This window comes from Protomyctophum bolini, assembly GCF_963924005.1.
Source record: "Protomyctophum bolini genome assembly, chromosome: 5".
NCBI lineage: Eukaryota > Metazoa > Chordata > Actinopteri > Myctophiformes > Myctophidae > Protomyctophum > Protomyctophum bolini.
The window spans coordinates 21,411,456-21,425,362 of NC_137866.1; the positions used below are offsets into that span (position 1 = coordinate 21,411,456).

Consider the following 13,907-nt stretch of genomic DNA (forward strand, 5'->3'; position numbering starts at 1 on the left):
TCTTTATGAAGAAATGAGTCAGCAGCGAAACAGCAAACTATCAAGGATTGCTGGACATAGCATTTCAAAGGCTCAATATTTGTGAAAGGAGAATAATATCGCAAAGTGGACAAATTCCAGTTCTCATGATCTGTTTCTGATCAATTTTCACATAACTCTCAGGAATGCGTGATCTGCAGATGTCTCATTCCAGTTTTTATCTAAACAGTCCAACACATGTTTTCCCAAAGTGGGCATTAAAAAAAACATCAGAACATTCTTTGGACCCCCTTTGCATCATTTGCAAAGATGACTAGTTTGGTAATGCGTGCCATAACATTTGTGAATAATACATTAATAAATAATAATGGATTTTATTTATGACGTACTTTACATTCGTCAGAATCTCAAAGTGCTACAAATGCAAAAGATAAAAACTAAAAAAGCATCACATCATTAAAAACATCTAAATCATTTAATATTTACAGTTAAAAAACAGTACACTAATTTGTTTTCTGAATCGTATTTGATCAGCGCTGCCTAATTTGACAGTTTGAGAGTTTCGTGAGCCAGCCGTGTTGTGTTTGCATAGGCCCAATGAATATGCAATAATCGAACAGACTATTTTCTTTTGCAGAAGCAATGAAATCCTTTTTAAATCAATAATAAAAATATATATATATTTTGTCAAATTATTGTCTCCTTTAGGCAGCCATATAATTAGCAGGATAATGAACAGTGAGATGCCCATTATTGAATGATGGGTTTATTTCTCAATAATGACCATTACGAGATGATATAAAAGCCCACCTTCCACTAAGAGGGATGTGGCCCCAGTTGAGTCTCCAGGTGATGATGGGAGTGGGCACTCCCACAGCCTGGCAGGTGAAGGTCACACTGTCTCCGCGCACTGCCTGAACGGACTCTTCTGGTGGACTTGTCACCAAGGGAGGACCTTCATGTAAAACAAAACTCAATAAATCAGTATGGCAAATGGAACCTTTTGCAAAATGTGCAAAAGATGACACCTCAAACTATATGTTTTTGAGTATGAGTGCGAGGCTCATACATGTCTGAATGTCAGATATAACCGAGTGCCCGAGGATGGACAATTCCCTTTCAGTTCTCAGCACACTGGATGAAATACAAACAGCTCTGTGTCTCAGGGACCACATGTGTGAAAATAGAGCTGGGATCTCCGCAAATTAGTCACAAAAAGGAGCTCAGAGGGAGACTATACAGGAGAATCAAAGAAGCAGAGAGAAAAGAATGAGCAAAGAGCAAGAAGAGTAAGAAAAGTAAGAGTAAGAAAGAAATAATATTGTCTCTCTGTGTGTGTGTGTGTGTGTGTGTGTGTGTGTGTGTGTGTGTGTGTGTGTGTGTGTGTGTGTGTGTGTGTGCGAGTGCGTGCGTGCGTGCGTGTGTGCCTAGTCATAATTTGAAGCTAGCTTCAGTTATTCAGCTATTCAATTATTCACTGGCATAATATAATACTAGTCTGACTCTGAATTTATGAATACTGATCCAAAGTAGCCATGTACCTAATCTACCTATCCATTAACAGGGTATAAAAAAAAACAGAGACTTTGTTTGATGGCTTCTGAGGAGACATTATGCTAATACGGTAGATCAGTCACAAAAACATATCGCATTGTTTGGGGAAAGACCACAAAGTGCTCACACACTAAGAAGAGGTAAGCCATAGGCTAGTGGGTTCTCAATATGGGGTCCGGCGACCCCCAGTGGTCCCAGAGGGGGTTCCGGCCAGGGGGTCCCCAGCGTAATCATTGGGAACATTTCAAGAACGCAAGGAAGAAGGCAACCGATACGACTTTTCGCTAATGACAGGTAAATTCCCTGAACCACGCTCACTTCCAGTTTTTGTAAAGCAGGCACCGAGGCTATGTCTCTTCTGACTGACCATTACCATAGATACTATAGGCATGTAACGATACACTCAACTCACGATACGATACGTATCACGATATGAGGTTCACGATACGATTTTTCACGATATTTTCAACACAATGATTTTCCAGACAATTTTTTTTATGATTTATCTTCCCCCCAAAGCTTTTTTCACAATTTTTATTTAACTACATTGCAAAGATAATTGCCTTCCTTGATGTATTAATGAGCATCAATAACGACCATCACCTGGGCACAGTCACAGACACATATACAGCTCCCCTCTCCAGGCCTCTACTTTCTCATTTCTCTCCAAAATCATGTGAATATGATGGAATATTATTACAGCTGACATGTCTTATCACACACTAGCCCCCCCTGAAAATAATAATAATAATAATATTTCTTTTTTTTATCGGTTTCTTATTTTTAATAAATCGATACATATCGTCGGGATATAATATCGATATATCGCGATATACGATATATCGTTACATGCCTAGATACCATTACAACCATTACCATAGATACCACAAGTAAGACGCGCAAACGCGGGAAGTGAACGCAGCTCGTACATATTTGGGGTTTTTAAGATTTTTTTAAGTTAAGGTGTGTGTGTGTGTGTGTGTTTGTGTGTGATACAGCTGCGCCCTCTGGTGGCAGGCAGGTGGTGTAACAGCGGGACAGACAGACAGACAGACAGACAGACAGACAGACAGACAGACAGACAGACAGACAGACAGACAGACAGACAGACAGACAGACATGATCTGCTAGGTCTCATAGTTAGTGCTCACTGCGTTCGCAATTACAACGATTACCATAGATACCATTACAACCATTACCATAGATACCATCACAGCTAGAACTCAAGAATCAGTATAAGAACAACAGATTTTTTTTTTGTTTGTAGTTGTCCTAGTCTGAACAACATAGTTTGGTTGTTTTTGTTCTTGCTGGAAGGCGAGCACGATCAATCTCTTTGGCAGCAGAATCAATGCTTTCGCTCGGTTGAAGGAATAAGCATCTTGATACCCGAGTCGACAGGTAACACTTTGCAAGCCCTTGTTATAAAATGTCTAGAGATTGTCTAGACTCTAGAAACAGCTCAGCTTCTCAGGGAAGTGAAGAAAAACGTAAGATGCAAGCCAACCAAGTACCTTGGAGGATGTTTCTGTGGAAGAAAAAGCTTGCGGTAAAACAATTGTTTGACTCAAATACGTGACCGTGTGGAGATTGTTGCCTTGCCTTGTTCCTTTGTAATCATTAATCAGAGCAGAGAAACAGGGATTCTTCCAACTATACCAAGTTCAGATGGACCCTGCCTTAACTGCATCGTGCTGGAAGCTTAAAGGACCACTTCACCACTTTTCAACCTATCTTCATATAATAGTTCCTCACTAATAATCATGATAAAATGGCATGATTTTGTTCTACTCAGTCTGTGTCTCATAGGAGGGCTGTGGGCAGTTTAGAAACCATCTTCCAGTGACATCATCATTAGGCATATTCTTTTTTAAAACAAGATTTTTTTACAAAAATGTTTAGATTTTCATTTTCGTGAGAACGATGGCTTCCATTTTCGCATTACAACTTTTCAGGACTAGAAAGCCTGCAGTTTCTATTAGCTTGGATTCCCCATCGATGATGTCACTGGAAGACGGTTTCTGGACTGCCCACAGCCCTCCTATGAGACACAGACCGAGTAGAAAAGAATTGCGCCATTTTTTCATGATTATTAGTGAGGACATAAGATAGGTTGAGAAGTGGTGAAGTGGTCCTTCAATTTAGCAATGAGTTCAAGGCGGTGTCGACTTGGGTCTCTACAGCAATGAAAATGTTGTGTGTGTCACTCACACCCAACATTTCTATACTCTCTGTTGGTTCTGTGAGTGTGTACCTGTATTTACATGAATACATCTGCCAAAATGAGTGTGGAGATCCTTACCAACATATATAACTACTACAAGTATAATATAACTACAAGTTATATTTTAACTTTTTAACCCTAACCCTAACTTTAGTGTACAGCACTGTTTCAACACTGTTGTTTTAAAAGTGTTTTATAAAATAAGTGGATTGGATTGAAGTAAGCATTCAAAAACTAGGCTCATCATTGAATAGTTTGTGCATGAAATGCACCTCAAAACTGTTAATATCTTCCATTATAAGATATTTACATTCTAACTGAAATATATCAAGTTATACTACCAAAATTACAATATTTTGAAATAGAAAAGTTTACTTTAGTTCAACTCAAGAGAATTCGACTTCTCTCTCCACAGAGGTGTAAATATTCAAGTTTTGACAGCTTCACAGCTGGTGTAAATCCCAGATAAAAAGCATAGAATCCTCTTCATCACGGTTCCAACCGTAGATTCTGATGGAGTCTCAAGTCATCATGATTGAGAAATGCAGCATTTCAGTACCAAAAGTTTGTCTTTTGGGAGTGAAGTCACATGCAAGCCTTTGTATTGAGGAGCAGAACGTGTGTCTGTCTGTGTGTGTGTGTGTGTGTGTGTGTGTGTGTGTGTGTGTGTGTGTGTGTGTGTGTGTGTGTGTGTGTGTGTGTGTGTGTGTGTGTGCGTGAGTGCGTGTGAGAGAGAGAGAGATAGAGAGAGAGAGACATATACACAGAGAGATGGAGAGAGATAGTAGTAGTACAATCAGGGGATTAAGGACAGAACCTGGAAAGGTTACTTTACTACGCGTGTAATTCAATGTAATGCTAATGAGGTACTGTACCAATCAATGGACAAATTAAGTCTAAAGACTAATGTCTAAAGTAAATACCGACAGGAGAATACTGTTTGACTTGTGTGTCACATTCACTTGGGACACACCCACATAATCAGCTGTGCAGCACAGCTCCTCAAGTGACAATAAACTTGAAGTTGTGGTGTGTGTGTGTGTGTGTGTGTGTGTGTGTGTGTGTGTGTGTGCATGTGCGTGCAAATAAAACAGTGCATTTCTGCATTGACTTACTGCAGGCATATTCATCAGAGCGGTCAGGGCAATCTGGCTCCTCATCACACTGGTAGCTCGATGGGATGCAGGTGCGATCACTCAGACACACAAACTGCTCGGGGGCACACGTGTCACCAGGGCCCTTTGTGGCTGTCATGATAGAATACAGAGATGCATGGGTTAATAATGTGCCTTAATAATGCCACACATTTCAATGACGTAAAATACTAATACTAATACTAGTCCCATTAAGACAAACTGCTTTGTTACTCAAGAGTCAAGGTTCTCAACAAATCCGGGAGAGCTATACCTCTGCTAGTTCCGTGCTATACCAGTCAATTGCATTCACCTGTGTGTCCCAGGTCTAATTAGGCTCACGTGAATTACCTCCCCTGTAGGTCCCTGGTGTGTCTCTCCTCTCACCAGTGCGAAAACAAATTTCGGCCATAACTCATTCTAATGGAGGGGGAATGCATTTCCTTTCTGCGTCACCTACTAATGCTCAACCAGTATACGGACAGAGTAAGCGGGGTTGACCTTATAGCTTCTGATCTTGCCTATTTCTTTTTTTTTTTGCCACAACCCGACAAAAGACCAGATAAACAACTTTAGACTCACGGCAGTCAGTTTCATCCGAGTTGTCCTCGCAGTCATTATCTCCGTCGCAGCGCCATAGCTTCAGGGCGCACCGGCCGTTTTTACACTTGAACTCGTTGGGCTCACAGGGCGAGGGAGTACCTGTAGATAGAGGTAAAGGGCTGTGGATGGGTGCGTTGACATCTGGGTATGTGGGTACGCGTCCATGGCGCCCACAACATCATGCCATATGTGCACATTTTGAGACTAAATCTGACTGAGGGACTGCCATTGGATGTTTTTGAATTTTCTTTTTCTTTTCATGTCATATGAAAGCAGGGAATCATAGCTTCAAATTGACATACTTATTGGTTGTTCAGTTTGACCCACCAGTTTTGGAGATATGGCTTACAGAGTAATGTCTTGCAGAAAACAACGAGTTGAGAAAACAGGCTTGAAAGGTTCACTTCTGTGGTCTCTAACATTACACCTAGCTACATGTTGAAGCATTTATTTCATATTTACATGTCGATTTCAGCTCTGACACTTATTTCAGACATGCTCGTCTAGAGTCTGCCTGTGCTATTAATTTAATTAACTAATAAAAAAAAGTTGTTCTCTGGTGAAAAGCTGTAATTTGCGCGATGGCAGTCTCTCAGTCAAATCTGGTCACATTTTGTGTCCTTATAATACTCACCACATCTTAACTCGTCACTGCCATCGTTGCAGTCCCGTTCCCCGTCACAGAGGTAGTCGCGTGGGATACACTCTCCATTCGGACACGTGGCCTGATCCACCCTACAGGGCCCCGGGGGCCCGGGGGGCCGCACAACCTTCTTGGTGGGGGGTGCGACAGCAGGAGAGGTGGGGGAGACCGGACTTGGTGGTCGTTTGACATCTGAAAATGAACCCCCGATTAACATCCCAACCTTCTCATATAAAGCCAGATGCCTGCACTGTCATTTCGGGAAGAACACGGAAAAGTCACACAGAGTAGACATCATTCCACGTGCAAATTCTGAGCCGACTCCATGCTGTAGCTAACTGCCTGCCAGCCAACCCCAAAAGCTACTCACCGCCGCAATTGGTCTCATCGCTCATGTCTCTGCAATCAGGTCTGTTGTCACACAGGTATTCCATCAGGATACATGTTCCATCACCACACTTGTGCTCATCCGCCATGCAGGGCCTGATGCTGGGGGTTACTGGGGGGGGAAATATGCGGGCAAAGGGGAACGGGGGTTCGAGGGTCAAAGTCATGCAAGCCAAGACTACCAGCGAGCCAAGACACTATTATGGCAGCGACCTCGTCATGATGCAAATGTGTCGGCACACATTAGGGGGAATAATACCAGTATTAGTATTACCCCCCAAGTCAGCTCTATACCGTTGACACAACTATAATTAGATAGTTGATGAGTTAGAATCGTTAGAATAGTAACTTGTGCTTTCAATATTTCACTGTCAACATCTTGGTACACTGTGCAGATAGTTGTCAATCATTTTGGCATACATCTCATTGCTTTAGATATTCTGTCGCATCTAAAAACCTGACCGAAATGCAGCACATTATAAAAAAAGCATGCCGTTTTCTCAGACTATAACAGTCTGCCTAATATTTACAAGTGCATGGAACATTGTGGACGAAATAACACACCAAACAAATAAAAAAGCTGATAATAAGACTCATGCCATGCAAAGACCCATCCTATTAGCCTACGTACGGTTGGAGCCAAATGTTTGTAATTTGGCCATATTCCGAGTGTCTACTCTACGAAGCTGCTTTCATGCATAAACATTCCTCAGGTCACATGACCACTGGTGACACATGTCCAAAAGTAGAGGCCATCAAAAAAGCGTCATCCAGTATTTATTTACAGTCACCGTGCAGCAGGCATGGCATCGTGTACAAACCTGGCGCCGCCATAGGTTCCACAGGGGGTGGAGCTTGAGCTAAAAATCACAGAGACTTGTTATGGAAACCACCTTTCTCAAACTGATGCACTGCTGAAGACAGACAACACGAACTGAGAAACTGTATCGTATAACACACAGCCAGAGCTGCGTAAAATGGTCCGCTGCACTCAAATAATAAACACATTTCCACTTTGCTGGAGAGCTGATATTAGGGGTAACAAGACATCTCACCCCGTTTCTGTTTTCCTCCCAGAATTTTCCCCAGTGAGGGGTGGGAGAGGCTGGACAGCGGACGGCTGGACTTTGAATTTCTCTAACTATAAACTTTCATGACAGCAGACAGCCTAAGTACAAATATAATTTATGAAAAGCTACTACAGTGAAGTCTGTTCACAGAAGTTGTTGTAGGATATGTGGGGATTTATCTGACGAGGTACCATTTGAGTGTGCAAAACCTATACTAAATAATACTAAATTGTTTATAGGGTCAATAATAAAGGTAAAATAATATAGCCTTTCCACAGGAGTATCTTTTTATATTTTTCCAAAAAGAATAGCATATTACAAAGTTATCCCCCTCACTGGTGAAAATCCCAGGAGGAAAAACAGGGCAAGCACCGGGGGGGAGTTGTCCAGTATATTCGATATAGGTCCTCACCTTCTCCCAGCCGCCTGAACTGGAAGCCCATGACTGACGTGACGTAGGAAGCGATGGCGCCCTCCTTCACCACGCCGTACAGCACGCTGCGGATCTGCTCGTCGTTGCTGTTGTAATCGGAGCCCACGTCCAGCTCCACGAACGTGTCCACGCCATCCTCTCTTATCATCTTCCTATATAAGGAGAGCAAGCACAGGTTCTGGGTTGTGGAGGGGTCCAGAACTGGGAATGATCTATGTACTTTAGTGTACTATCTTATAGCACTGATCAGTGTTTTATGTGTATTTCCAGATCAGGATCACAATGCACTTCGATAGCACTTTTGTAGACTTAGATAGCATTTGATATACAGACAGGCATTTGATACAGACTTATAGCATGTTATGTAGACAGCACTATAATTGCATTGTATGTAGTCATAGCACTTCATAGTAGTATAGCATAGTATAGTTTATATGTATAGTTTTTATAGTTTCATTATATATATATATATTCCACTGTTATGTTCTTAGCTTACGCATGTTTCATGATAAATGCTTTTTATATATTGTGATGTATTCCCATACTTTTTTGTACTTGCTTAATGTAAGTCGCTCTGGATTAAGAGCGTCTGCTAAATTGTAAATTGTAATGCAATGGTACTATCAAATGACATATAACTGACTAAACAACGTCTATTTATCCTCTTGCATGTGCTCCTCTGACTCACTTCAAGTATTAAAGTACAGGTCTGCATTGCTGAGCTGACACTCCATACCGTGTTTGGGAATGGAGAGAAAGGGATCATCTGACCAGGGTAAGACTATAATAAGGCATTTAAGGCAGAAGCACACAGCTGGAATGTTTCCCACATGAAGGGTCTGATTTCCAGGCTTTGTGTTTCTCTTACTTGATGAGGACAACGCTGACCGTCTGGACGCCTGAGATCCTGTTGTACTCTGACTCCAGCTGTGGATGAGAAAAGACACACACAGAGAGGGAAGAGTTTATGGAAACTAATCCAGGGGGTTATTTGTTTTTAGAGACAACTGCCGAGGAAGTCATGAATCGTATATGGATGAGTCAGTAAAAAAAGGTGAAAGTATCCTCGTTCATTATATACAACATTTCGTTCAAGTTAAAGGACCACTTCACCACTTTTCAACCTATCTTCATATTATAATAGGTCCTCACTAATAATCCTGATAAAATGGCACCATTTTTTCTACTCTAGTCTGTGTCTCATAGGAGGGCTGTGGGCTAGTTCAGAAACCGTTTTCCAGTGACATCATCATTATGCAGATCATTTTTTTAAACAAAGCTTGTATTCCCAATCTATGATGTCACTGGAAGACGGTTTCTGAACTGCCCACAGCCCTCCTATATGAGACACAGAAAGAGTAGAAAAGAATTGCGCCATTCTTTTTCATGATTATTAGTGAGGACCTATTAAAGTTAGGTTGAAAAGTGGTGAAGTGGTCCTTTAACAACCGGACCGCTGATGATATGTAATGGCAACTATAGCTGCATGTCAGAGTGGACTATATTCATATGGTGGTCATTTTTAGGTCACATTTGGGGTGGTGTGAAGTGGGTGTGACATTAAGAACAAAATGGCTCCTTTTTATATGGTGGATAGCACGGTGTGTGTGTGTGTGTGTGTGTGTGTGTGTGTGTGTGTGTGTGTGTGTGTGTGTGTGTGTGTGTGAGGATCTGCTGCTGCTCTGTCTGTGCGGGTGTTTAAGGAGTCGTTCGGGGAAATGAAAATGGCCTACCGTGTCCACCACCGCATCGGAGATCTCGATGAACGCCGGCGAGAAGATGTCTTCCAGCTCCGGTCCGTAGACCAGGGAGTCGGTGAAGTTGACTAGTGCTCTGTAATAGACTGTAAACACAGAGGAAGAGAATGGGAGAGGAGAGGCTGTCAGCTCAAACCACACAGTAACAGACGGAGGGCAACCACAAGCCTCCAAATTAATACCCCATTATGTCCCAGCTTTAACATTATTGTAAGCCACTTCCTAAGCACTGTTTTCCACATGATTAAGTGGCAAGGCCCGTTTAAAGATGATTCGAGATTAAATAAAGTTTGGGGAATAATAATGGCTCCCTTTGGTTAAAATGCTTTGTGAAGTTGAAAATTGAAGAGCATTGCTGTGGCTAAGACGAGAGCCCGCATGCCACATACAAATTATGGTGTCTATTTCCATATCTGATCTGTGGTGTGTGGTCTGTGCGCTAAAACCAAACGACGGCAGCTTTGCACCACACGTACGCTCTGACAAGAGAGACTCGCTGACATAGGCACGCTCAACGCCCACATACGCGAAAACATGATATTAAAACCTGCATTTCCCGTCATTGTCACGCCTTGTGTCACGCCACGCCACCATATATGGCCATCTCCATATATGAAGATCACGACACGACACATCAAACCCTGGATAGCCACACAGGGAGAAGACTGGATCATCACCTATAGATCTACATATATGGAGCCGGCCAGCAACTCTACATCTGACCTCAAACCTTTAGATCTCCATATATGGAGCTGACCTGTTCCATATGTTGACCTTACCCATACTTCCTCTTCGATGTCTCCCTTTGACTGATACCTGTCCATTCAAACTCTAGACACAGGCTCACCCCAAAGTTATTAGTAGAATTCTCACCTGGGCCCTCATCAAACCCTGTACACTCAAGACACTGCCCCTGCTGTCACCCTTAGATCTCCATTATACGGCGCTGACCTGTTCTGACATTCCCTATGTTGATCTGACCTCATCAAACCCTGTACACTCAAAGACACACTCCATACTATATGGCCAGTACAGAATTCATTCCATATGTTGATCTGACCCCCCGTCTTACTGGTAATATCAGTCTCTCTCTCTTTCTCTGTCACTACTAGGATATCATGGAGGAGAAATCACATCAACAAATGAGTGAAGACAGATGTTGATAACGTTTGCATGTCAAAAGTGCCAGTGTGCTCTGCACAAGCCCTAATCAAATGCAAAGCCCTAAAAGGTCCACAGTGTGTGAACTCTTAGAGTATCCAATAGCTAGACTTGGTTCCAGATTTCCTGAGGGAAAGCCGATGACATCAGGGACTTGGAAGGTAAGTGGGAAGTTCTATAGTCTGCATTCTGTACCATGTCAACGGTTTCCGCAGAGGAGGGAGAGAAAAATATAATCTCCGTGAATGGTTCTGGAAGGGGGGGGCCCTCAAACATTCCCTCGTCATCCACCGAGTTTAAACACATCAGCCATAGGCAGGGAGGCCAGAGGTGGAAGGGGCTTAAGCGGAGGGTTATTATATCAATGTGGCACAGCTAGATTAACCTGCCCCGGCCGGTACAGTACAGTACATACAGTAAGTAGGTCAGCTGTTGGCACAGAAACGGCGTTCTGCAGCCACACACGCACGGGTCAAACAATAGGCTGCAATTAATGATTAGTGTTTGTTTTAACCTATTTTGGGCGGGGACCCCAATTGGTGTTTCTATAGCATTATGTTATACTTTAGCTATTGAAAAATAGCAGATCTACAAGCTCATAGCGCGGCACCGAGTGCTGCTATTTTAGAAGAATCGTGAAAATGTGCCTCAAATCTTTGAATATATATTCTTTCAGAGTTTCAGTTTTAAACTCAAATCTTTGCTTCTGGGGGGTCCCTGGAACAACATATTTTCAGATGGGGGGTCCTTGACATGAAATATTGAGAACCACTGATAGAAACATGAGGTTTTTCAGAAAGAAATACATTTTAAAAATATTTTTTTTTAATTTCGACGTCAGGCCTAAATGGGTTAACTCTGACTATCAGATGGGTGTGGTTAACTAAACAAGGAGTAGGACATTCCCGATTATGTCAGAGAAGCTATCAATCATTGAATTATCATATGTAGCGAGTAGCAGCTATGATCAATAATATTATTCTTTCGGTCTGCCGTATATACAATCATGTTATTATGGGGAACCATTTCAGATTGGACACACATACAAGTAAAGTCTTGAGATTTGATTGTTATGCTACAGGCCTACTACTACATTGTTCACTATTACACTGCATATCGTATATATAAGTATATATTTACTTTACATTATGCACAGTGACAAACCTTTTCAGAAATCTACTTTGACCTCAATTGCAATGACCTCCATGTAGAACTACGGTATGTGAATAAACCAACATATTATTATTAAAACTTTATTATTCCACTGTCACAACCATAACATATTGACTTTTAAATATCCCATGCCCACAGGGTGCCCCATTGTCACACTCCTGCTAACACCCTTTTGGAATGGGCTTGCCAGCCTCTGATTTCACCAGGAAGTCAATATTTGTACAGTCTCTTACAGTTGGATGCTACTTGCCTATAGAGTCATGTTTTATGAGAGCCTATCCTGAGGGCGCGCAATGCCGTACATACACAGTAGATACAGCCAAATACACACAGATACAGTACAGCGCATGTGTGTAAGCAATGCACACACATGCAGTACACACAGTGTACACAAGCACATTAAACATGCTTAAGTTAATACATGCACGCGCACAAAACCAAACACACAACCCATCATTCCATTTCTCCCCTTTTTTCCCCCCCCAATTACATTGAGCATGTGGACATTGGACAATGACAGCACCCATTTATCAATGCTTACGGGGTGCTACTTAATTAAAAGTTGAACACATTGCACTTTCCACAGAGGCAGTGACTTCATTGTGGCAAGGGCCTGTTCTGTTAGGGCCTTGTGTCAAGGGCCTGTGGGAGCCTTATTGCAGCACAGCCACAACTTTGGCCCGGCAGCGGGTGCCTTCTCAAAACATAGCCGAATTCCCTTTCATTACACACAGAATTGGCACCACGATGGGCGCTCCAGTGGCTTCCTCCAAGACGCCTTCCATTACTGGTAAGGAAAGGCCTCATTTAGTAAACTTAACGCTGGCTATATATGAAAACACACAGTGATGTGAACATGCACGGCAAAGCTGCAACTATTAGCCGAGCCTGGCCGACCGTGCGCCTCTGCGGCCTGTTGTACCGTCATAATACTGGGATAATCAAGCACGGCCTGGCCTAGTCGTGGCAGCAGAAGACAGGCAACATCAAAGTGCCTCATCAAAGCAGCTCATTTGACCCGCGGATAATCTAATCACTTGAGCAGCCCCTCGACTCTCAGAGCTCGCCGCTCTGACGTGACGGCCCGGGGAGCGGAGAGGGCCCAAAACGGCCTGGGCTCCTTTGATTAACACGCCCGGGCCGTGGCCCATGCTGCTAACGAGCAGCAGTCCCTTTTGCTCCAAGGCCCAATTCTCCTGTACACCAATCACTGTTTCCACTCGGGGGGGAGGGGGCAACCACCGCCAGCGCCGTCCAGTATGATGGAAGTCTACGAGTGCAGACATGACGGGTGGCGCGGCGAGAATAGAAAAGAGAGAAGCCCCGAAAAATAGCCTTCCAAAACTCTTAATTCACAAACGTATTTAGCTATTAAAGCTGCGTGGCAGAACTGTGGCAGCTTTGTGTATAACGGCCCCCTTGCCCCCCCCTCCAAACACACAGAGGCCTATGAGCAAGACAAAGACCTGATTGAGCCGTGAGCCCCAGCATGGCCTTTAAAAGCCCAGCCACTTTCGGTTTGACCTTCAACCCCCCCTAGGCAATGCCCACGGCACCGTCCCAAACACCGCCCAGCCCCGTCGGGAGAGACAAAGACAGAGTTAGAACTGACAGGAATGAGGCTCCAAACCACATTTCCCCCCCATCAAACGAGGTCCTCCACAAATATGAGACCTTTCCCTCCCTTTTCCCGCTTTTCTTCCTCCGTCTCTCTCTCTCTCTCTCTCTCTCTGTGTCTGGGAGCAACATTCTCAGCCTGCAGCTTTTATAGGGAGGAGACCCCTGCTATG

General features: G+C 43.2%; 1 protein-coding gene across 27 annotated transcripts in view; it reads right to left on the reverse strand.

The window, feature by feature from the left end:
• Nucleotides 1-13,907, reverse strand: part of hspg2 (heparan sulfate proteoglycan 2) — a 115,977-nt gene that overhangs the window by 63,040 nt on the left and 39,030 nt on the right. For 18 of the 27 annotated variants that reach the window (XR_013964133.1, XM_080764715.1, XM_080764709.1 and 15 more), the window contains 9 exons: nt 9,760-9,869; nt 8,895-8,953; nt 8,006-8,178; nt 7,345-7,383; nt 6,507-6,635; nt 6,128-6,328; nt 5,473-5,592; nt 4,873-5,004; nt 790-934 (listed from right to left, as the gene is read on the reverse strand). Coding sequence is in view for 26 of the 27 variants with exons in the window: in XM_080764715.1 (XP_080620841.1) it covers nt 790-934; nt 4,873-5,004; nt 5,473-5,592; nt 6,128-6,328; nt 6,507-6,635; nt 7,345-7,383; nt 8,006-8,178; nt 8,895-8,953; nt 9,760-9,869 (1,108 nt within the window). In the remaining variant the exon portion in view is untranslated. The remainder of the gene's footprint in view (nt 1-789; nt 935-4,872; nt 5,005-5,472; nt 5,593-6,127; nt 6,329-6,506; nt 6,636-7,344; nt 7,384-8,005; nt 8,179-8,894; nt 8,954-9,759; nt 9,870-13,907) is intronic. The other 9 variants (XM_080764717.1, XM_080764712.1, XM_080764718.1 and 6 more) reach the window with 2 other exon arrangements.